This window comes from Barbatula barbatula (genome assembly GCF_947034865.1).
Source record: "Barbatula barbatula genome assembly, chromosome: 3".
In the NCBI taxonomy this organism is placed as follows: domain Eukaryota; kingdom Metazoa; phylum Chordata; class Actinopteri; order Cypriniformes; family Nemacheilidae; genus Barbatula; species Barbatula barbatula.
This window is the reverse complement of record NC_136764.1, coordinates 23606200-23631645: the sequence shown is the minus strand read 5'-3', so window position 1 is coordinate 23631645 and position 25446 is coordinate 23606200. Positions and strand designations below refer to the sequence as shown.

Genomic DNA, 25446 nt, shown 5'->3' with positions numbered 1-25446 from the left:
TATTCCCTTAAGTCCTCATTGACAACCCGCGCGTGCGCCGGTGTGTCTGCCGCACTCTCCGCAGCTCGAGCCCGACACGGGCCTTCCTCGCCAGCATCCCTCCATCCAGCTCCTGCACCCGGGGAGGGGGGAGTATCCGAGAATCTGTCTGCAACAACGGAGAAGTTGGTGGACACTGTGCGCCAATAATTCCGGTGTTGTTTTACCTCGTAAACTGAACTGTGAGCGGCAAACTTGCAGCGATGGAAAGAAAGGTAGGAGAGCAACGCCTGCATCGCATCGCTCGTTATCCGCTTCCCATCTAGCAAACGCGTTTCCAGCGAAATAACATTTCAATGGATTTCTGTCTAAACACTGTTGTTATAACGGAAACAGGCTTGCCGCAAACGCCATATTCAACGACTCGTATAGTTTGGCCATTTTTATACAATGTTACTAATGTTCTAACGTGACCGCAAACAACGCTGCTTTTGATTGACACCTGTCAAATGCACCTATACTCCAGTGTTATTTTGAGAGGAAAACACCTCCGATTGTCTACTTCTCGTATTATTCATAGTCGTCTGTGTGCTTCCGTTCAGAAATACAATGTTATGGTGAATACCGCTTTGCTAATGAATTTCTTATCCTTTATGAGTCCACGTGCAACTGGTGATGAGCATCCCTGTTTAACACCATATCTGTTCTGCATTCTGTCTATTTGTGCTGCAGACAGTGTGGCACTGGACAGATCGTGTTGTTTGTAATACTGAAGTTTGTCATTCCAGTGGAGGCCCATCCACATGAGACAATGTGTGCATGTCATTTTGCCCGTTTACAAACCTGGGTTTGGTCTCCCAAAACCTTCTTAGCGCTGCGTGTTTCTTAAGTCATGTCAACTTTATTTATATAGCGCTTTTTAACATTTTTACGCACACGCACACGCACACACACACTTACACCCTCCACACTTACACACTTACACCCTCCACACAACACTAACACGCACCAACACACACACAACACTCACACACACATACAAACGCACATAGACAGACATACAGACACGCAGACACACACTCACACACACATACAAACGCATGCAGACAGACATACAGACACGCAGACACACGCGCACGCGCACACAACACCCACACACACATACAAACGCACATAGACAGACACGCAGACACGCAGACACACGCACACAACACTCACACACACATACAAACGCACATAGACAGACATGCAGACAGACACACACACACACAATCCACACAACACTCACTCACTCTCTCACACACACACACACACACACACACACACACACACACACACACACACAACACTCACTCACACATAGACAGACATGCAGACACAAACACAATCCACACAACTCTCACTCACACACAGAAACACACACACACACAACACTGACATGCACATAGAGAGACATGCAGACACACACACACACAATCCACACAACACTCACTCACACACAACACTCACGCACACAAACAAACGCGCACACAATCCACACAACACTCACACACACACAAACGCGCATGCAGACACACACTTACACACGCACCAACACACACAGACACCCATACAAACTTGCATGCTAACACACACTTACACGCACCAACACACACACACACAAACTCGCACGCAGACACACACTTACACACAACACGCACTAACACACGCAGACACACTTACACGAACCAACACACACAAACTCGCACGCAGACACACACTTACACACAACACGCAGACACACTTACACGAACCAACACACACAGACACGCGATGAAGTTATACCTTTATATATACCTATAATATATTCTTAAGAACGAGTGATGTGAAGGTTTGGGGAAACCAGCCTTGTAAATCCTCAACATACGGCTTTGAATAATTGCGTTATATAAAGTTTCTTCCATTGTGTATTTTACATAACGAAAAAAATTTCAACATGTAAATTGAAATTAATTACTAACATTTGTTATAAAACATGTTTATTTGAGTATTTCTGAAAAATAGCTTATTAGATTTGAAGACCTGGTGACTCTTTTGCTTTTTCACAGGGATAACTGAAACACCGAAACCTGTGTTCCCCCCCAGCACCCTTTTACTCTGATTGAATGAGACATTTGTCACCCTCCAGTATTAGCCTTTATGGGGGTCCTTAAAGGGGGTTTTCTACAACAGAAATTAGATCCGAAATGACTCCTTCTGTTCTATATTTTGTTTTGCTAAGAATATGAATATAATTTATAAATACTTCACATGTTGTGTGCAGCCGTCATTGACATTCCATTCAGTGGAATCCAATATAATAATTCATTTATTTTGCGGCCCGCATATTTTGTGAAGGTGGGTTCATTGTGACGGTAAGAGTTGAACAACCATTTTAATAATTTAATAATTTAACCTTCACTGTAATATCATTTTTAATAACCAAGATAATTCTGCATATTTGCGCTATTCCATTCGACTTCCAGTGGAATTCCACTACACACTGTTGGTCCAGCGACAGCCGCCTTCATAGACCCCCATCCTTCCCAACCCAGACTCTGCAAGAGAAAACGCCACGAGAGAGAGAGAGAGAGAGAGAGAGAGAGAGAGAGAGAGATTTGACTCTCTGGCCAAACGCTGACAAAAAGAGAGAGAGTGGAGAAAGGGAATGCCAGAGTGCCGAGAAGGAGGGAGGGAGCACTCTCTTTTGGTGAGGAGAGGGAAAGTAGCATAGAGAGAGCTATTGGCTGCTGGAATAAAGCCATCAGAGAGAGATTTGGAAAAGGTTGTTTCATAAATGGACATGGAGGATTCTGCCGGAGGAGCTCGCAAAGCCACCAAGAGTAAACTGTTTGAGTTTCTCGTCCATGGAGTGGTGAGTGAGTTAAGTTTGTGTGTGCATGTGGAAGCGTGCGGTTGTGTCCACAAGGCAAAGCTGGATGTAGCGGGTGCTGATTTTCATTTCAGTTTTATAAAGAATAGCAGCAGCTTTGAAGGAGAATGACTGAGTATGTGAAGGAGTGAAGTGTTGAGAGGTTATTGGGTTATTTTTGTATTAAGAAGGATAACATGAAACAGGACAGTCGGTGGTGGATCGTCACCTTGTGAAGGTATGAGAGGACTATGGTGGGAGAGAGGTGGAGAACTGCTAGAAGATGCTTTTGGTTTGTGTGTTTGCAGGCAAAGGAGGGTGTGTTGCAGAAGTGTGTGAGGAGCACCCTGAGGGTGCATCGCACATTAAAATGTAGCAGTTATTTTATTCACGAGTGAGCATGCTGTGGACCAATGCTTGGCTGTAGTTGCTTATGTGGTACACAGTATGTATCAAGACATTTACTGTATCCAATCCAACTTTATTTGATTGAGCGCTTTACACAGCCAAAGCTGACCAAAGTGCTGTACAGAAATTAAGACATTATATTTAAAAAATCTAGAAACTCGCACAGTTACATATATAATACAATAATACAACATTTTTAATAAAACATTGAGATTAATCTGTTAAATATAAACGTATGTAAATTTTTGAGAACTTTTAGGGGCGTCCAGTCTGACGTCATTCCTTGAATGTCAGAATAACAAATACTAAATAAATACATTTCAAATAATGTTAACGTAAATATGTTCTGAGCCTTCTGTTGGGTTTAGTTTGGGTTAAAAGTCAGCATCAAACGGAAATGTATATCCAATTGAAACGGCTTCTGAAATTTGAAATAAAATGTAGGGCTGTAGTTTGAGAAACCGTTTTGAGTTTACAGCTCACTGGAGGGGAAGTTTATTTATCAAAAGTAATGACATAAATATTGGGCTATTTCTTATAAAATACTTACATTGTTTTGCAAAAGAAGAAAGTATTTTTCAAATAACCTTGCTGAAAAATATATTTCTTTGTAGGTAGCTGCTTTCAAGTGGTCTTTAGCTAACCTGGTAGACAATCAGTTTCAAAACACACCTCAACGCAAATGCTACAAAAGTGCTTTTTCTATAACTTGTCCTCTATGATGTGCAGTGCAGCATCCCCAAACAGACCTCCCCCAAACCCTAAAGCATCCAATGTGACCTTGAGAGCCAGGGATTGGCAGAGGCTTACAAAGACATACAGTATATACACTGCTTCCCATGTCCAGCTGCGTCTACATGTTCCTGCCCCACTGCCTCAAAGCTTAGATGTTGTGAGATTGGACCGGCTCCGGACACCCCTGGAGCCTGGCCTACTTTGAGAAGTGATGATAGGGTCATGAGGGTCAGAGAACAATACGGGAGCATCTCTGGCAGAGGTGTGATGTGCTCACACTGCAGGTAGGAATGGAGCTGGGGACCTTGGCTCAGATTCTGGAAATTCAGTGAACATCCAAAGAGTCACAGTGACTTTGTGACTGTCATTATGAGTCACGGACGACAGACCTCAAATTTCCTCTGAACTACCTGCGAAATAATAACTGAAAAAATAATATGATGAATTAGATTTAGTTCACGTTCACCTTTTAGTTTGGTAAAAACCTCTGCTTCAACATTATTTCTCCTTTCGTGTCTGGAACAGTATGAGAATCAGCGGTAACTGTTAACATGTTTATATTAATAATAGTGCTTTCAATCGATTAAAAAAAAATATCGGATGGATCACACATTTTTTATGTGATTAATCACGATTAATCACACATAATCATATTTTAAAATATACTTTTACATTTGAATAATTTTACATTTAATCTTCGAATTGATGTAGAAATAACATATTTCTTAAAGTGTCATTTTATCAATGACAGCAAACATTCTGATATTAGTACTTGTAATTGATGTACAGAAATTTAAGGAAGTTCTCAAACACTTAACAGTCTTTAATGCTAAATTCTAAATTAAATGTCGAAGAATTCTAGTTAAAGCTACAAAATCACATTGATTTCTTCTTTTATTTTGTTCTTTGATTAACATTAGTGACAGGAGTCACAGCAGCGTGTTTAAGAACGTGGCCCCTTTAAGAGCTGTCTCTGTACGCAGATCTGACTGTCACCGCACTCCCATTTTCACAACTCTTTGCATTCATTTACGATTTTACTTTACACTTTGAAGTCTGTGCTTAAGAAAATGCTAGACAATCTTCATTGAGCGTGTCAAGGCAACTGTTTCAAATCAAAGGTGGTTTAATAAGAATGAGAGCATGATTACATAATGTAACTCTAGACCAGGGATGTCAAAACAAACAGATTTGAACACAAACACTATTTTAAATTTGGGGGAATTTTTTTTTTATTTCACAGAAAGGAACAAAATTTATCATTTTAGGTAAACACATGTCTATTAATAGATACATTTCAAAATCAGAAACATTTTACGCTTTGAGGAATATAGCGGTATTGAGCAAGAAATCAAGATCTGGGAAAAATACCCCTTGCAAATGTGGAGGAAAAAATGTCCTTTTTGTTTATGGCTTCCTTTTCTACTATCTAACATCCATTACATTTATATATTATACTGTATATATATATCCCTATCTAGGTGGAATGATTCCTTCCTTGATTCATTCCTTTCTGATTTCCATTGTAATCTATCATTATAGTCCAATTTAGTGATTTTATAAAGAATAGATTTGAGACTTTTCTGTAAGTCAGTGGTAAAAGCATGGTGTTATTGGTGGACTAAAAGACGGTTTAACATCACAGTTGGAATCAGAGCTGTCATCTTGCATTTGTCTTGTCCAGCACGTCTATGTTTGAGTAAAGGGAAAAGCAGCTGTCAGTTCTGAAGTGACAGGCACAGGTGTGAGAAGCCCTGCATGGCCCGGTTCAGCTTCACATACTGAAGGAGACAAGCATGAAAAGACTTCTAATGTCAGGAGACAAAAGGACTCAAATGCAGGGGTAGTGAATCAAAAGGGTTTATTAACAAACAAATCATTAGAAGTAAAGCAAAATAAACCAAAAACACGGCTGAGCCAAAAAGTCAGTGGAAGTCCGAAAAGAATGCAGTCGGCTGTGTTGGCAGTGGGACGAGGGGTTGAGAAAGGACAGCGCTATATGTCTAGCCACACTCTCCGGACCCGAGCTAGCTATAATCCTGGCAGCAATTGCTAAATTCCTGCCTGCGAATCCTGGACAGAGTTACAGAAAGTTAAAAAGACAGGAACATAGGCGGAAGGTATACACAAACACAATACGAACCCACACAGAACGAAGGCCGGGAACAGGATTAAAAAAAGGGGGAAATAGGTAGCCGGTGTGGGCAGATGAGACATGCAGCGCCGCAAATAAGGCTGGTTGCGCAGCAGGGAGGGCTAATGGCCAAAACAAAGTGAAGAAAGAAAACAAAACAATAAGTGTAAAAAGTCAGAGAATGTGACAGTATCTGCTCCCTTAAGGATGCCTCTTGGCATCTCCGAGGGAATCCCCACGGGTATGGTCGAAATGGGTTATGAGAGCGCAGTCCAGTATGTCGCAAGCTGAAACCCAGCATCTCTCTTCTGGACCGTAGCCCTCCCAGTCTACCAAATGCTGATGACCCCTACCCCGTCTTCTGACATCAAGGAGTCGGCATACCGTGTAGGTGGTCGACCCCTCAATGAGGCTGGGAGGTGTAGGAGCTGGGGTTGGAGAGGGGAGCGGAGCGAAAAAACGGGTGGATGCGATTGAGTAGAGGGGGCACTTTGTGGCGAACCGTTACTGGGTTAAGTACCTTGGTAACGCGGTACGGACTGATGAATTTGGCGATACAATGACCCTTTGATGATCTATGTTTAATGTGTAATGATGCAAAACTATTATTTTGCAATCCTATATATGGTGTAAGAGATATTTACGAGGTATACCTTCTATAATAAATGGGTTCAACAAAGAATCTGACCTTCAGCCCACTGTGACATTTCTCTTGTGCCCACAGCGTCCAGGGATGACTTCAGGGGCACGAATGCCCCATCATGGAGCTCCCATGGGGCCTCCTGGACCTCCGTATGGAGGAACACCACCGATTCGCCCAGGGATGCCTAACCCAGCTTTGGACCCCAACCGAAAACGGCCTGCCCCGACCCAGCCTGTGCAACCTCCTCCCATCCAGAACCGTCCCAGAAAGTGAGTTTAGATTGTTACTTTAGATCCAATGCACACAACATGCTGTATATGCAATGAAATAAAGATATGCAATAGAAAATAAAGTACATACTGCATTTTAGTTTCCAAGAGCTTTAACTATTGATATTTAAGTTCTTCTGCGTTTTCTAAAACCTGTACCAAGGTTGAAACTCTATATATAGCACCCTCCATTGACTGGAATAGTTTATGTTTGGCATAATTGGATTCATTTGATTTCTATAAAATGCCAAAATTGCTCTTTAGTAGATATTAATAGTGCCACTCACCAGTAATTGGGTACCTGAAATAGGTCCCTTTCATTTAGTAAACCTCTTTAAACTTTCCATAAGAGCAAATTCTCTTCAAATGTAAGAAGTGGAGTTCAGAGAATTTGAAGGGAATAATCTTTACTGTCTCATATGTTTGGTGCCCCCTATTGCGACTTACTCTTACTTACTCTGAATCAACTGACTACACTCTGAAAAATGTTGGGTTGTTTTAACCTATTGTTGGGTCAAATATCATTTTTTATTGGATAATTTAACCCGACAATTGGGTTTATCCGTTCTGATCCAATGATGGGTTAAATAACCTAACTTGTTTAGAGTGTATGTTGTTTGGACCTTGGGCACATGGTTAGAACTACACTAGGGAAAATGGCACTCCAGGAGCAGGAGTGAGTAACACTGGCCTATACGAGGCTATACTGTATGTCACTGACAATTGTTCAAGTTTTATGTAGTCAATTGTTGTAACACCACATGATATCTTGTTTTATCTGCATATGTTTCATTTGTAACCACTGAGGGCAGATCACTGTATCCAAAAGATAATCCTAAAACATTTAAATCATTAGGCTTTGTTGTAAAAAGTACTTTGGCTTTGCTTATGACTGTACATCATTAATTCCAATGCATTCTGGGTCAGAGTTTCATCTGTATGATTGACTAACTAGAGATACCCCAAATCCCACCAACCTATAGGAAACCACTTGGATTTCCAGCAACAAATGAGATATCTGCCAGACAGATGGACATGAGAGAAGCCCAGTCAGATCATCCAGTAGCATTCAAGTAGGCGCTTTGTTCTGCTGCATGTTAGCTTGATAGTGTGCGATGCCTGATTGGCCTGTTCCTGTTTGAGAATAAAACCTCACTGGTCCCTTTTTTACCCATGCATGTGTGCACTTAATGTAACAGAATAAACAATTAAAACCAACATTCACTGGAATGGTAGTACACTGCAAAAATGACTTTCTAACTTAGTATGTTTGTCTTGTTTTCTAGTACAAATGTCTAAAAATGATTTAATCAAGAAGCATTTTCTTGATGTCTGAAATGACCTAAGAAATAAGTCTTGTTTTAAGACAAAAAATATGATATTTCATTGAATTTGTACTTAAAACAAGCAAAAGAAAATCTTATTTGTTTTACCCCATTGGCAGAATTTTTATTTGTTCAAGCAAATATTCACTGAAATTTCATATTTTTTGTCTAAAAACAAATCTTATTTTCAATTTTCAAGAATGTTTTGACATTTGAACTGGAATTCCAGACAAACATACTAAGTAAGAAAGTAATTTCTTGCAGTGTAGAAGTCAACATGACCTGAATCAGTGTGGTGTTGTGCATGTGAGACAACATGGAGTTGCAGACAGAGAGATGTGTGAAGGTTGCATGACCCTATACTGACAGAGCATCAGATGTCGATAGATCCATCTACTTCGGACTTCGGATCCAGATCCACCCCGTGTGTTCACACAAAATGTGTTTTCTCTGTAAACTACCACCTAAATTCAATAAATGTTCACAGAAGAGTGCCTGCTCTCTGTTTCAACCTAATACCCACCACCACATCTCTGTCTGTTCCTCTTAACCTCTCCCCGAGGAACAGTGTGGCTTGGGGTGTACGAGTCGGATCATGAGAAAGTTTATACTCCAGAGGGGGTGTGGATGTGAACGCGGACAGACATTTCCTGTTCCGATGGGCTCATGGGTTCTTCAGTTCTGGTTTGGATTGGAAAAATTTTCTTTACTAATGAATTACATGCATCATGCTTTGGGGCAGGAGGAATGGGTTTAAACAACTTTTTGAAACAGAAAAGCATTTGTGTGAGAGCTCATTTTGATGCTGGTTAGGATGTTCCATGGTCACAAAGTTTTGTATTTAAATATTAAGGTGTTTTTTGAGAAATTTGCACCGCATGGATCTGGTTGTCACAATGAGACATGGAACAATAAATGAGACAGCCAGATGTTTTAACAGCAGGACACCACACACAGCCAAACACACTAAGAACATAGTTGTAAAAAGTGTTTATTTTGCTATTTTAATTTAAAAAAGGTTTCGTTTTTCGAAAACATCATAAACATTTCTACTTGTTTGTCATTTCTGTTACATCTTGATTTATGTATTGTGATTCATTCATGTTGTGGAAATTACATTTTGCACATTTTGGGAATTTAACGATCACGATCGACTGCTAAATGCTTAATTATTAAAAGCATGCGAGGTTCATGTTATAAACTTATAATAATGTTGATGCTGTAAATTTTTGACTCGTACGTGAATGTACACCGGTTTGCTACTGCCGGGACATTTAAACACCTCTAAACATGACTCATGACCTGTCAGTCATATGGTCTCTTGGGCGGGCCTTGGCGTGTGACGTAAATGTAACGCCTCTTACCACACCAAAGCAATTGTACATGCGTATACATATGGATGATCATAGTCAAATCATACCACGAACTGACGTAGATTTGTGGGGGTGTGGTTACACGAGGCGTTTCAGGCAGGTCTGGGTGAGCATTCGCTATTAGATAGAATGCATCTTTCGTTCCGACACTTTAATATTGGAATTTTATAGGTCTAATACGTGCATGGGCAACTTATAACACACCAAAGACACAGAAAAACACGTATTCACGACATATGACCCCTTTAAACTCCCTCTCTTTTATCGCACGCACACACACACACACACACACACAGCTGGAAAAACGTCTGGATGGATCCCAGTTATGCAGCAGATGGCCTGTGGACTCTGCTATCAGTCACCATAGTAACATGCCTTCCTTCTCTCTCTCTCTCTCTCTCTCTCTCTTTTCTTTCTTTATCTATTCGTAGTGCCAAGAGAAGAAAAATGGCAGACAAGATTCTCCCTCAAAGGGTGAGGTCCATCACTAAGTCTTTTATCTGTTTGTCTCGGTTTGTTCTTGCATGTGTTTATTTTATGTATGATTGCATGGTGCAGGTAATTATGCTAGAAGGTGGGGGCAGAAAGTGAAAGGGCGATCAGCAGGGCAGTCAGAAAGATCTCATGTATTTGTGGTTGTAAAAGAGGTTGATTCCAAGGGCGTGTATTGCCGTGTGGTTGCATGGAGAAGAGAGACGTGAGTTGACTGATTTGGTAATGCGCCTCCGTCGGGATGTGACACAGAGTTATACGCCATGCACAGAGAAATTACAGACCGGAATTGGTGTGTGTATCTGATAGTGGTTTCTAGAATACCAAGGATACAACACACATGGCCAATATCCTCCCAGTGTATTTTTAACAGGCGAAAGGGAAAATGTTCATTTATTGCGATGGGGTTTGTAAATGAGGTTTGTTAATGCTGAAAGTCACATGGGAAATAGAGAATGATGCAATACAGTGAAAATCAGCAGCATGTCAGGATACAGTTTTTCTGTGCGTCACACAAGGACAAACATGATTTGTTTCAGTAACAAGTCATAAACACAAAGCATAATGTTAAAGAGTCATTAACATAAGAACAGCGTCTTTCAAGTGACCCAGACGTCTATGAAATCTGTAAGGGATCTGAATTTAGATTTTACATTTCGCCACATTGAAAGTATAAGGTTCTATCTGCGATACTGGGCTTCAAAGTTTTTGCATTCCATTTGACTAGAAAACCTTTTGGTTTTCTGAAAAATAATCCCAAAATGAACACAATTTGAAGAAAAACATCACATAATGTCAATAAATTGGCACAGAATAAGTAAATAACTTAGTTTTGACAAAAGTGTCAGATAGAACCATATCATTCCAATGTAACATTATATTATAAGCAGAAAAGGTATGGTGAATTTAAATGAAGTGGTGTGCAAAATACATGAATAAAGTCATTTTAGCAATGTCTTATTGTGTGTCACTTCATTTGTGTTATTAAAATATAAATTTTAATAACATTAAAGTTTGTGGTGAAAGCACTTTTTTGTGAGGGTCATGTTAAGGACTAATGTTATTCAGTACATAGAAAATAAAACATCGACTCCTACTAAAAAAATATGTCTTCAAGTTCACAGTGTACAATACTCTTTTATTAGATCCGTGAATTGGTGCCAGAGTCGCAGGCGTACATGGACCTCCTGGCGTTTGAACGCAAGCTTGATCAAACCATCATGAGGAAGAGAGTGGATATACAGGAAGCCCTCAAAAGACCAATGAAGGTATGTGTCTGTGTTTATGGCTATACATGCATGCTGTCAGAGTATTAAAAAACTGACTTTTCATTTTTTTTACTTGTAGCCTGTTGTCAGGAAATGGTAACTTGTTCAGTCAAATGATAGTACGTTATTGACAGTCAAAGAGAAAAGAGAAAATTATGTCTTTTGTTCTAGCAAAAGCGCAAACTACGGTTGTACATTTCAAACACATTCAATCCTGCCAAACCTGAAGCAGAGGACTCAGAGGGCAGCATTGCATCCTGGGAGTTGCGTGTAGAGGGCAAATTGTTGGATGATGTAAGCATTGAGTTTGCATTCATAATCTTACCATCTGTTCTTTTATTCAGTCTTATTTTCATGTGCTGTGATTAGTATTATTGTTTTATTGTCTGGTTTATTATCTCCGCCGGGACAATCCATAGGCGTAATGATTTTTATACTGTACAAACTGAACATTGTATCCCCTAACCCTACCCCTTAACCTAAAGATCATAGAAAACACTTAGAATATTATATATTTAGAAAATATATTGTTCCGTACGATTTATGAGCTGTTTTGCCCATCAGGACCTCAATTTTAATGAGTCGGCATGCATTCCCCACCGGGATATAAAAACAAGGCCACACGCGCACACACACATAATACATAACATGTTATCAGTAGTAACATATTTAATACTGTGTTAAAGGGACAGTCAAAACAAAAATTATTTCAATTTTGAGCGACATCATAGTGGATGTGTGTGTGTGTGTGTGTGTGTGTGTGTGTGACCGAAGTTCGAGTTATTTTCTTTTTTTTTGCTTCTTGTACAAATCCATTCAAACTTTTTTTCATGAAAAGACTAAACATTTGCCTTAATTTAATTCATGTATTCATGTATAATTCATGTTTTTTTCTGAGTGTACTATACTACAATTGAGTGTACATACTATATTCTATTATGCTATCCTCTACCACACAGGTCTGTGCTGCATGTATGTATATTAAGATCATTTTTATGCTTTGTCTGTTACTCACTGTGTACATTTAGCCTGGGAAACAAAAGAGGAAGTTTTCTTCGTTCTTCAAGAGCCTGGTTATTGAGCTGGACAAGGATCTGTACGGCCCCGACAACCACTTAGTGGAGGTGAGAATTATTAAAGCAGCGATTAAAAGAAAATGGTTGATATTTGCCGTACAGAAAAGCTGAAAGCGTTTAACATGCTATTTTGAAAGATGCGACACACTTCCAGCCGTGTCGGTAAGAGACAAGTGTAGTCCAACGGCAGTGAAATGCAAAAGTCAATGTCAAAGTGAAAAGTTTGGATAATCACACTACATGTCCAATGTGTCTTTATGGTCGCCATAGCAATGTGCTGCAAAAGGACGTTGCCCATGACACTGTGGAATGATGATGACATTGCAGGATTGCAAGAGAAAAGAAATGCATTGATGAAGACAAACACTAAGCGTACACCTCTTAGAGTAAAATGCACTCTCCGAGTACAAAGACTCTCGGTTCTGTGCTCTCTGTTTTCGTGAAGAAGCTTTTGTGCACATGTGCTATTCACACATACTCAGGCATTTACAATACACAAGGGAACCTTTCCAGCTGTCTCTCACACTTAATATTTATGGGCTTTGTTTGGGACGTTCATGTCTAGAGAAGGCAGATTGACCGCAGCTGCCCTCGAATCTCAAGGAGGGACCCTCGTGTCTTCGTCCCATTCATTAGACGCCCGTTGTCCTCCTGGCACGGAATGGGCACGAGGCAGCGTGCGCAGCACACTCGGGTTTATTCATTCGCCAGCTCTTTAAACCGTCCTTGGTGGCTGTGGGTTTTCAGCACGGCACACCAGATTGTAGCATGTGATAAAAGAATGATTTACCTGTGTGGAAAAACAGCATTGATAAAAGCCTCCAGTGTCAAGGAAAGCTAATTGAGTTGAGCTGTGAGTCATTGCCATTATGTTGTTTCTTTGAAGTAGTGGTGTGACCACTCAGAAACATGCGGCGGTTTGGGAAAGCATTTAAAGAGATCCTCTATTTATTCAGTCTCCCACTTAAATGATTTTGCACTGCATAAAAAGCACATAAGCAGCCCGGTTAAAACGTCTTTTTGTTGAGTTATAAAGTATCTTGGCAGCTTATAAAGTTTTTTCTGAATTAACCATTTAAAGATTATATAGTTTGCTTAGTTAGAAGCATAATTTTTGTTTTATTTTGTATACTACCGACAGCATTTCTTCCAAATTAAAATATTGTTATTAAATACATATATTATTGTATATTATTTGTAGTTATTTTAAGAAAATAATAACAAATATTGAATGTGTTTCGACCTCAAATACTGCAAAGAAAACAATGTCATATTCACGTTATACTTGTATGTTTTCATGTGTCTTGTAATGCCGTCAGTCTTTCACATTGCTGTTGGATGACTTTATGTCACTGAGGTTTGATTTTGTTGAGATTCAACAGACACTGGATTGGGATAAACATATTACATCTAGAAACGCAGAGTAAAGACAAACATGGCAAATTTGAAATGGTGTATTAGACATTATATACAGACGCGGAAAAAATGAAGAGACCACTCCAAATTTTCATTACAAATCAACATTTTTAGATGTACTGTATTGTGGTCATTCCAGTGGCCATTCCTGTGAAATGCTCTCTCGTTTTCTTCTGCGGCTGTATATTATACGTTCTTCATTTTGAATGAGTTTGGTTTTGTCCTTACAGTGGCACCGCACACAGACGACCCAGGAGACAGATGGCTTTCAGGTGAAGAGGCCTGGTGATGTGAATGTGCGCTGTACTCTGCTGCTCATGCTGGATTATCAGGTGTGTGCGAATTTTCTGTATTATCGTCAGGTTTCTGGTATTCGACTTCACTTACATTGTTTGTATAATGAATTGTTAGTACTGGCGAAAATCTTTATAAATTATAATAATGCAAAAAAAGCTTCTCACAAATAGTCTGAAATTGTGTACTAGTTTGTACTGAAATGGTTTATCTGTGCCGTGCCATGTGACGTGATTTTAACTTTTTTTTCACAAATCTATAAGTATTACCAGCTCGGGTTCTGGTCTTATTTACTGAAAGACTACAAGGAACATGTGAAAAAAAATATTGAGAGATGAGATCATCTTTGTTATACCAAAAATACGACGTATTAGGTGCATGCACTGAATATGTACATGTGGCAATATTTATCTTTACAAATAATGGGACAGACATTACAGTTATGCTTGGATGTGTTTGTTTTATTTTGTGTGTTTATTTTTATTTTATATGAATTGCATATGCATATCATTAGCCTCCTCAGTTTAAATTGGACCCACGCCTTGCTCGTCTCCTGGGCATCCACACTCAGACCCGCTCGTGCATCATCCAAGCATTATGGCAGTACGTCAAGACCAACAAGCTGCAGGACTCTCACGAGAAGGAGTACATCAACTGTGATAAATATTTCCAGCAGGTACTGGCATCTGTCCTGTTAAATACTTTAATTTCATGTGTCACTTTATAGCAAATGTACTGTAAGTTACTTTCCTGTACCAGATCTTTGACTGTCCTCGACTGAAGTTCTCTGAGATTCCCCAGCGACTGACCAACCTGCTCCTGCCGCCTGATCCTATTGTGATCAATCATATTATCAGGTATTAAGTCATCAATTCATAATGGACAGCGGGCTCCAAACATGGGAATATTCTTTAACATTTTACGTCAGCTTTTTCTTTCTTTGAATTCTTACTTTTTCTAATTGATCAGTGTTGATCCAAATGACCAGAAGAAGACCGCCTGCTACGACATTGATGTTGAAGTCGATGATCCTCTCAAGAGTCAAATGAGTGGATTCCTCCTGTCCACAGCCAATCAGCAAGAGATCGCATCTCTTGACAACAAGGTCAGATACGCAGCATCATCATTCATCTGTGAAAGAGAGCTTCTTGTTTTAACCAACCACATATAAACCACACGCACTGATCTTATTCTTTAGATCCATGAAACCATTGAGTCCATCAACCAGCTAAAGATTCAAAGAGACTTCATGCTCAGCTTCTCCAGGGATCCTAAGGGCTACATCCAAGACTGGATCTGTTCCCAAAACCGAGATCTTAAGGTGCCTTTAATCATACCGTTTTAAGTCATAGTCATAAACAGTCATGTATAATCTTGACCAAATCTTTAAAGTTTTTTTTAACTCACGATACGTTATTATATATTGCATTTGGTCGCTGGCATCAAGCCATAATATCGGCCAAAATAGGTTTGGAAAAGTCAAATACTGGAACTACTATTGCCATTAAAGGTTCTTAAATGAAAATGCCATCTTTTTTATTGCTATGATTGGTTTATTTTTATTCTGTGGGTACAGGTGATGACGGATACAGCTGGGAATCCAGAGGAAGAGAGGAGATCAGAGTTTTTTAACCAGTCCTGGTCTCAGGAAGCTGTCAGTCGCTACTTTTATAGCAAGGTGAGATATAAACATAAATGTTCCTCTTTTTCTACTTGAAGTCAAAGGCATGGCACTGGCAATGCAAAGGCCGGGAGTTGGATTATCAGAAAACGCATAAATGTATAAAATGTACAGAACAAATTGAAGGGAGATTTTTACTTGTGTTTTTTTTATGTAGATTCAACAACGAAGACAAGAGCTTGAACAAGCTTTGGCGATGCGAACCACTTAAACACTTCACAGTTTCAAGAATGGATTGACAATTGAATTCCATCATGTGATTTGGGCAATATTTATCTTATGCTGCTGGACTATTCTACTCGGACATGAAAGTATTAGAGCAGCCCTCCTTTATTCTGAACTATGGACTGGTTGTGAGACAATGAAAGTTGTCATTATTCTTTTTTAAATGTATGTGTAATGTACATTTGAATGTATATATTGTCACAATACAATGAACTTAAGAATGTGGCTTTAAAAGAATCTTATGGAGTTTTGTCTTAAAATATGTACACAGATACAGCAGCCGATGTAATTGTTTTATGATCTGATTTGATGCACACAAAGGGCATCATGCTACTGATTCCCATTCAATGATTATTAAACTCTCGGAAAGGTAATAACTGAACCTTTTTATGACTTGGACTTGACCTGATAAATGTTAATATGTATTTGTGGATAACATGTTGTTTTTCTACATTTTAATATTACGTGACGTTTTGCTTAAAGATTTATTTCGTGTGTTTTGCTTGTGAACTTACACTGTGAAAAAAAGGTCGCCCAGAAATCCACTGGAGTCAAATCTGTCAGAATACCTTTATTTGCAATATAAATGACATCTATTGTCATCATTTTGATACATTCTGAACGCTATAAATGAGCTTTGAAGGTGTCTTTTTTAGACATTCTTCTGCTAAGTAAAACGAAATGTGATCTAAATATACGGTGTGCTGAAAAAATCTGTCTGTGACAGACAATAACGCATGTTGCACGATAATTATTCTGTTTTTAACTTGTGTTTTTATAAAGTTTTCAGCATGTTTTAAACTTTGTTGCCTTAACAAAGAAATCACTGAGGATGCCGAGGAAGAATTAACCAAAGGTGAAATACAGTTGCTTTTTGAATGCAAATAAATGACTTTGTTTAAATTAATTTTTCATTTCATCCGTTGATCACATTTGCATATACTTGCCCTGAGGTGTGCTTGATGGGTAGACATATGTCGGGTGGTATCATTTACATTTAGGAATATTTGTCCTTTGACCAGTACATTACAAAGACGTAATGTTTTATGAATGTCTTAAAGTGAGCTTCATATGTACAACCTTCAAAAAAACGACTTAAAACCCATCTCTTCTGTGAATACTTGACAGACAAATGAAAAAGAAAAGAGAAAAAAGTAGACAAACCCTCTATCTTCTCTCAACAGGTAGGGGTCTAGCTTTTGTTGATACTAGTAACTTTGTATTAGCATCTATTGTAGCCTACTATTGCTCTTTTATGAAATATCGCGTACTGCTCCCTGAACTCTCTGTAAATCGCTTTGGATAAAAGCGTCTGCTAAATGACTAAAAGTAAATATGTAGACAGTAGAGCGTGAGGCAGCCTACTAGGTTTTGTAAAAGAGCAAGAGACTGACAGGTGTATTGATGGAGGATAAATTGATATTAAAATGTGATTATTCATAACACATATACATAAGAACGCTTAGAAATAAGAACCACTGACTGATGAATGCATTAAGTCACAATACAAATGTTGTTGAATGGGCCTTTATTATACATCGGGAATGTTTCTTAAACGTCCACGGGGTGGCGCAGGTGAGTCACAGGTTTCAGTTTTCAGGACAGCTGACTTTATAATCGACATGGCGCAGAGTTCGGGTAAGTGTGGTGTGTTTAAACTTTCTTCATTGATCAGGATCTAATACTAAAGGCAACTGGTCGTGTCGCTTAATACGTTTAGTGTATTTCTATGAAGTTATACGTGTTGAAAAGTCCGTGCACGTTTTTGTAACACTCAGCGTGTGTTTAGGGTGCTACATTTATGACACACCCTAAATATAAATAATAAGACTCACCACTCATCTGTTGGTATCGATTATTTATTTTCAGTTTTTTTTTGTCTTTTTCAGATTCAACACAAAACATTTCAACCTTGAATAAGCCACGTAAGTTTCCCAATAGTCATGTCTTTTCTCTTTTCATTTTCAGATCTGTTATTTCTTAATGGTGTTCTATAAGTTATATAAGGCCGCTCTATAAGTATATGCTATAATAATAGGTTTTCTATAAGATAAGAGTATAAAACTATAAGCAAACACGTATTTTTCTCTTGTGTCCCAATTCGGGGGCTGCGTCCTTTGAAGGCTGCATTTTAACACCGATTGCGTAACGCTCTCCCGATTTGAAGGCTGCTTCAAAGGCGATGGATTTGTCAGCATGAAACTAAAAATAAAAGTATGTAATGAGCAAAAATGGTCCCTGTCAGTGTTTTAATAGTATACAACATGACGTTGTTCATTAACATTATTAGTACATTATTGTGTTTTACATTTCTAAGAGTGGTTATTGTTTTAATCTACATACGTGTCATACTTCTCAAATAAAATAAAAATGTTCTGGTTCGGTTCGTGTCACAGGAACAGCAGGTGTGAGACTCTTTTGTATTTTTATTTCATTTATTGATTTTATTTAACATATTCTTATATATTTGTAGTTTGTACCACCCAAAGATTTTCTGAGTTTTCATATTTTTTATATTTCCCCTTTCATGTCTCACGTTGGTCATTTTTTACCTCGAAGGAGTCAAGTGTGATTATTTTTACCCTTTTCTCCGACCCTTTAACATTCAAATCACGTCCATAATTTGTGTGTGTTCAAAGAGCTAATGTGACAGAGGTATTCAAGTGTCATCTCATTCTGATGAAGCTACGATTCTTTTTAAATGACCAAAGAGTCCCAGATATTTAAAGTAACAGTAAATGAAACGTTACAGTGTGTTAGACACATTGTTTACAAGCTGTTTTCTTTATGTAAATGTTATGTTATGTTAACACTGATATTTGAGTTTTTTCAGCATACTCTCTGATATTTGCTCATTCTATAACAAGAAAGATAGATGATTTATTTATGTGTATTCATTAACCTGCACTTCACTAACCTAAGTCTTTTTAGGGTCCGTGTTGTTTTTATATTTAAATTAGAGAAGTTATTTTTTAATAAGTTTATCGTTATGTAGCTGTATCTGAAGCTCATGCACAAGTTATCTTCTTCCACTAACAGTTTGTGTTTCTGTGTTTTGCAGGGCGCAGACACAGTCTGTTCCTACCTCCCACTCGTATGTCCATTTTACAAACTTTCTAAAATATGACGTCACATATGTTGAATATATGATTCTGCAAGTGTATTCATAAAAAATATTTACCAAATATAAAGCAATACATATGTTGTGATGCCCTTACAAAAATTCAATATTGTTGCAAACAACAGCAAAACATTATTTTATAATAGTTATCATCGCATAACTGTCAAACTGGACAACTCATTTACAGTTCACAGGTAATGTGTGTTTGTGTAATGATGCGTAAATATAAGGGATGTAACAATAACCATATGGAATCACACTATGGAAATACCTCGGTGTAAAGTCTGCAGTACGGTATTTATTGCAATATTTTAAATGATACTGCCATAAGCATTCTCTTTTCATTATCCTCTAATCATAACTGTTGCATAGACGTATGAGTTATAGTATGGGATCTGTCAAATGAAATAAAGCCATTGCACCAGATGGACCTTGCCAAAGGTTACTTCTATTATTTTTCTAACATTCTCTATGTTAGGCCCTGAAGAACCATCGTTTCACACAGTCATGTGACCACGATAACATTGAGACAATTTTACTATCACATTATCGAATAATATTGTTACATCCCTTGCAGTGAGGATTGTTCTGCTGGGTAAAGATGGGTCAGCAAACAGTCGAGTGGGAAACTTAATGTTCGGAAGATCAGCGTTTGAGAGGCAATCTCTTCCAGACGATCATCACAGTGAGAGAGTCAGAGGAAAAGGCATGACGCTCATCAACTGTCCTCATTTACTCTATCCCAACCTCTTGTACTCTCAGATCACGGAAGGAGTGAAAGAATGTATCAGTATGTGTGCTCCAGGACCTCATGTCATCCTTCTCATACTGCAGCATTATGACTTCAGCGAAGAGGACAAACACAGAGTCAAGAGTGTGTTGAAAGAATTCAGCGATCAGGCGGTAAATCGCACAATAGTGCTGACTACTGATGAAGAAACACAAAGCTACATGAGTACATCTGTGCTAAAGAATGAACGGATTACTGATTTAAGAGAAGAGTGTGGAGGAGGACATCTTCAGTTTGATGAAGAACAACCAGCATGGCTCTTTCAGATGATGTTAAGAAGGATAGATGGGATACTGAAGAAAGAACCTGATGAATATCTTAAATGTAAGGTATCAGGAACATCTGTTGATCCAGAGCCGGTGGGAAGATCAGACGATGGAAAACGTACAGAGAGCCATAAAAAGGGACGAGATGAAGGAAATGTTAAAAGTTCATATTGTAAGTATTTAAGATTGTGTTCTTATGAATGTCGTTACAATTTCATTGTTTTCATACTTAAAATGTGTTTTTCAGCATCAGAAGTTGTGCAATCTAAGCTGAATTTGGTGTTGTGTGGAACTGATGCAACACTGAAGGTCACCCTATCCAAACTTCTACGAGGAAAAATGAAAAAACCTTTGAGTCAGAAAGTAATCAGCTCCTCGGTGTGTGTGAAGAAAGAAGAGAAAGTACGTGGACATCACGTTTCGGTTGTGGAGCTACCTGCTCTCACTCGACTCTCAGATGAGGAGTTGATACAAGAAACTTTCAACTGTTTGTCTCTCTGTTATCCTGGAGTCCATGTGTTCCTCATCATTGTTCCTGTCGGTCCATTGACTGATGAAGACAAAGGAGAAATGGAGAAGATCCAGAAGACATTTTACTCCAGTGAACATTTCATGATGATTTTCACAACTGATGTCGATGTTGACAGAAATGTGACAAATTTTGTGGAATCATATGCCGAATGTCAGAGATTCATCAGTCTTTGTGGAGGACGATACAGAGTGATGGGGTTAAAAGAACGTGAAGAGTTGAAACCAATATCATTAGAGCTGCTGGATTATATAAATAATATGAAGTCTGAACCATATTCTCTTCAGGTGTATGTGAGGTCTCAAGAGAAGAGAGCGAGACATGAAACTGAGGAGGAATATGAAGTCCAACTGAGTGAAATGAAGAATAAAATCGAAGAGTTACAGCTAAAGATCAGCTCATATGGTGAGTGTTATTTGAAACGGTAACTTCTGGCCTCTCTATTGACAGAAATCAAATATTATATACAGAACTATGTGTTCAGAGGTGTATAAAGACCTTACATAATGAAGTGTTATGTTTGAGCTTGTCCTCTAAAACAACTCAAAAGTTCATTTGTGCATTTAGCTTGGCTATAACTTTATACGAGGAACTCCATCAACACATCTTCAAACAAACCAAAACATTAGCATGACGTAATCGGTAACGAGAGAAAAAAGGATTTCTCATTCAATGCTGACGTAATGATACTGTGTGTCACAAGACTGACAAAATAAATGTGATATTTCACTATTAAGGCTGACGTAACGTGGCGCCAGATTTGAACGTCCGGAAACAAAGCAGAAACTGGAAGACAGTAGATGGAGATCGCGTTCGTGTCTGTTCCTCATACAAATGGATTGTTTGACCTCAGTACTGTAACGTGTTGGCAATAATTTAAAAGGCGCACGACAAGGAGTATATTCCAAAGGGTATCTTTTAATAAATCAATAAGAACCAAGAAACAGAAGCACATAAACAATAACCGACAGGGAACTGAGAAAAACGTGGGGTTTAAATACATGAAGAACATATTAGGCTGAACAGAAAGGCTTGGAATTCATGAACTCATATGGGACACACAATACAAAACCAAAAACAGACTACAACTGTGACAGGTACATAAATATTTTAACAGTTTGGTATCCGTATCGTGTGTTTCATGTTATTGAATTAATAAATGTGTATGTGAAATGTAAATACAATTATCACAACATTTCACAACACATACTATCGCTGCAAAAGTAAACGCTCGTGTTTGTCATATTTGAGGAAGGGACAAACGGCACAGTCATATGGGTTGGAGGATAGGTTGTGTTTTTATTTTCCTTAAAATGAGCTAGTTCTATCTACATACATCGCTGTTCAACTTGGGTTGTTAGGATAGGACAATATGAGGCGGAGATACAACCGTTTAAAACTGAAATTGAAATATTGAGAAAATCATTGTTAATCAGAGGCACTGTAGCAGGCCATCCACTCACAAGAAGAACGTTTTTATATAGGGTAGGGAATTTACTAAATATCTCCATGGAACATGATTATTATATCCCAATAATTTTTGGCATAAAAGAAAGATCGATTATTTTGAACCATACCACCTATTTTTGCCTTTTACTAAAATTGTTCCTGTGCTACTTAAGACTGCTTTTGTGATCCGGGATCACAAATTGGTCACACATTTCAAAACGGATTACCTGGAAGGTTACAAATGTAGAGATAACCGTGATCTTGAGCAATCGTTTTGTGGCTTATTGAAATGTGCTTTGCTATTAAAGGGAGAGTTCACCCAAAAATGTAAATTCTGCCTTCATTTACTCACCATCAAGTTGTTCCAAATCTTTATACATTTCTTTGTTCTGTTGAAAGTTAGCAACTCAGATTTCTGTGGCACCATTGACTACCATAGTAGAAAGAACTGTACTGTATATTTTTCTGTTCAAAAGAAGATAATAGTGAGGTAGGCGGGACGAGAGCCGGGATTCGAGGCCTCTGCGCAGCTGTACGCGCACCGGTCTTGTATCACAGAGGAGATTGAGGAGCATAAGAGGACGAGCGACCGGACCGTCAGTGAGAGAGGGCCGGGCCCGTCTACCGTGTGGTGGCTGCCGGTCTTTTACTTCCTTCCTTGTTTGTTTATTTAATTAAAGTTTTGTTAAATGTTAACAATGTTCTTTCCCTTTTAACTTTGTTACAAAGATATTTTGAGGAATTATGGAAAACAAACAGTTCTGTGGCACCGCTTTTGACTTTCCCAGAAATCTCAGTTGCTAACACTCTTTAAATATCTTTATTTGTGTTCAATGGATGGATAGATGTGGCACTACTTTTGGATGAATTATTAATGACAGAATTTTCATTTTTGGGTAAATTGTCTTTTTAAATACAGACACGTGTATTAGTAACTTAAATGTGTGACTTCTCAACTTGACTTTCAGGTGCTGAAGATAAACAGGAGGATCTGAAGCATTTGAGAATTGTGTTGATTGGGAAGACAGGAAATGGAAAAAGTGCAACAGGAAACACAATTCTGGGGGAAGATTATTTTAAAAGCCTTGCGAGTACAGACTCGGTGACGACTGTTTGTGAGAAGAGAGTTGGTGAGGTTGATGGTCGATCAGTTGCTATTGTTGACACTCCAGGAGTGTTTGACACAACAATGACAAGTGAAAAAATAATGGAGGAAATAGTGAAATGTGTGTCCCTGTCAGCACCTGGACCTCATGTCTTCATCATTGTGTTATGTGTTGGAAGATTCACTCGGGAGGAGTCGGACACTGTAGAACTGATAAGAACATTCTTTGGTCCTAAAGTTGCACAGTTCAGCATTGTTTTGTTTACTAATGGAGATAAACTTCGTAATGAATCCATAGAGGATTTTGTGAAGAGAAGTAACAATAAAGACCTCCAAAAGCTTCTGCGGGAATGTGGAAACAGATTCCTGGCATTTAATAACAATGATACAGGAGACAGATCTCAAGTGAATCAACTGTTAAACACCATAGAAGAGATGAAAACAACTAATCGGGGTCGATATTTTACGAACAGCATGTTTGAAGAAGCAGAGATCAGCATCAAAAACAAAATGGAGAAAATACTGAAGGAGAGAGAGAGAGAAATTCAGGCTCAACATGAGGAATTAAAAGCCAAACATGAGATTGAAATTGAAAACATGAATAAGAGACTAAACGAAGAGAAAAGAAGAACAGAAGAGGAAAGAATGAAAATGGAAAGAAAGTTCAGGGAACAGAAGGAAACTCTGAGAAAAGAGTTTGAGGAGAAAGAGAAATCAGAATGGCTGAAACGAGAGAAAGAAAAGCAGAACCAATTTGAGGAAGAAAAACAACAAAAAGCTGAATATCATCAGAAGATAGAAGAGATGAAGAGAGAGATCGAACGTCAGAGATCACTGTATGAACAACAGAAAAGAGCGAGAGAAGATGTGTATAGAGAGAGAGAAGATAAATTCAGACTTGACCTAGAAAAAATGAAATATAAAGGAAGTCTCATCAAACACTTACAGATGAAACAAGAGAACGAGATTAAAATGAGAGAATCCGAGGAGAAAAAGAGGCGTGTACAAGAAGAGAAAGAAAGAGAAGAATGGACCAGAAAAATAAGTGAAGCTGAAAACGACAGAAGAGACATTCAAGAAGAAATTAAACGACAACAGAGAGAATGGGAAGAGAAAATGAAACAACAGATGAGAGAACGTGAGGAAGATGAGAGAAAGAGAAAAGATAGACATGAGGAGCAACTGGGGGAAAAACAAGAAGAACTGGAGAAAATGAGACAGACATTTGAGAGAGAGAGAGAAGAAGAGAGACAACAGAGAGAAGACGAGAGACAGAAACAGAGGCAAGAGAAAGAAGAGAAAAAGAGAGAGTATGAAGAGAAGAAAAATGACATAATCAAATGTTATGAGCAGCTGGAACGAGAGAGAAAAGCGTTGTGGGAGACAAAATGTCGAGAATATGATGAGAGAAGAAAAGAAGAGATGGAGATAATGATTGATGACCTTAAAAGACAGCAAGAAGAAGAGATCAAGGGAAGAGAAACCCAGGAGAGAGAAAGAAAAAAAGGAGAAGAGAAAGAGAGACAAAAAATAAAGCAGGAACATGAGCTGAGGATAAAAGAGATGAAGAAGAAACATGAAGATGAAGCCAGAAAACAAGCGGAAGAATTAAATGAGTTCAGAGAGAAAAATGAGCAACATGTTCAAGAGCTCAAACAAATACTGGAAGAACGTCAAAAACAGCATGAATTACTGGAAAAGCTATATGAACACTTAAAACAACAGAAAGGAGAAAAAATTAAGGAGCTACGAACGCAAGTTGAAAAACTGAGAAACAAGTCAAGATGTGTCGTTATGTGATTATGTGAAAGCTTAAAAGATTTCTAAGAATTCTTTGAATGCTTCTTTTGTGATTGTTATAGACTCAACAGATGGTGATGAAGTGGAAGTAGAGTCTCTGTGTCACACCTGTACGTGACCACAGCATCACAAAGAGAAGAGGAAACAAGTCACAGGTGTGAAAACTTCTGGAGAGAGT

The 25446-nt window shown here is 38.5% G+C and overlaps 2 protein-coding genes across 5 annotated transcripts; both read left to right on the top strand.

Annotated features, from left to right (window-relative positions):
• The first annotated feature begins 1 nt into the window (after window position 1).
• Window positions 2-17114, top strand: smarcd3a (SWI/SNF related BAF chromatin remodeling complex subunit D3a). 4 transcript variants are annotated; one of them, XM_079452117.1, is made up of 14 exons: window positions 49-254; window positions 6871-7058; window positions 8042-8131; window positions 10188-10230; window positions 11394-11516; window positions 11688-11810; window positions 12545-12640; window positions 14239-14340; window positions 14817-14978; window positions 15062-15159; window positions 15272-15407; window positions 15501-15623; window positions 15879-15980; window positions 16141-17113. In XM_079452117.1, the coding sequence occupies exons 1-14, from the start codon at window positions 243-245 to the stop codon at window positions 16192-16194; spliced, it is 1452 nt and encodes a 483-aa protein (XP_079308243.1). In that variant the 5' UTR covers window positions 49-242; the 3' UTR covers window positions 16195-17113. The 4 variants fall into 4 exon arrangements, with proteins under 4 accessions (XP_079308245.1, XP_079308243.1, XP_079308242.1 ...); XM_079452116.1 differs by lacking the exon at window positions 49-254 and adding an exon at window positions 2663-2872; XM_079452119.1 differs by lacking the exon at window positions 8042-8131 and having other exon boundaries at window positions 2-254.
• A 691-nt stretch (window positions 17115-17805) lies between these two features.
• Window positions 17806-25410, top strand: LOC306891543 (GTPase IMAP family member 8-like). Its single transcript, XM_079451903.1, has 6 exons — window positions 17806-17846; window positions 18098-18133; window positions 19270-19302; window positions 19907-20557; window positions 20633-21319; window positions 23332-25410. The coding sequence occupies exons 1-6, from the start codon at window positions 17831-17833 to the stop codon at window positions 25266-25268; spliced, it is 3360 nt and encodes a 1119-aa protein (XP_079308029.1). The 5' UTR covers window positions 17806-17830; the 3' UTR covers window positions 25269-25410.
• Window positions 25411-25446: the final 36 nt, after the last annotated feature.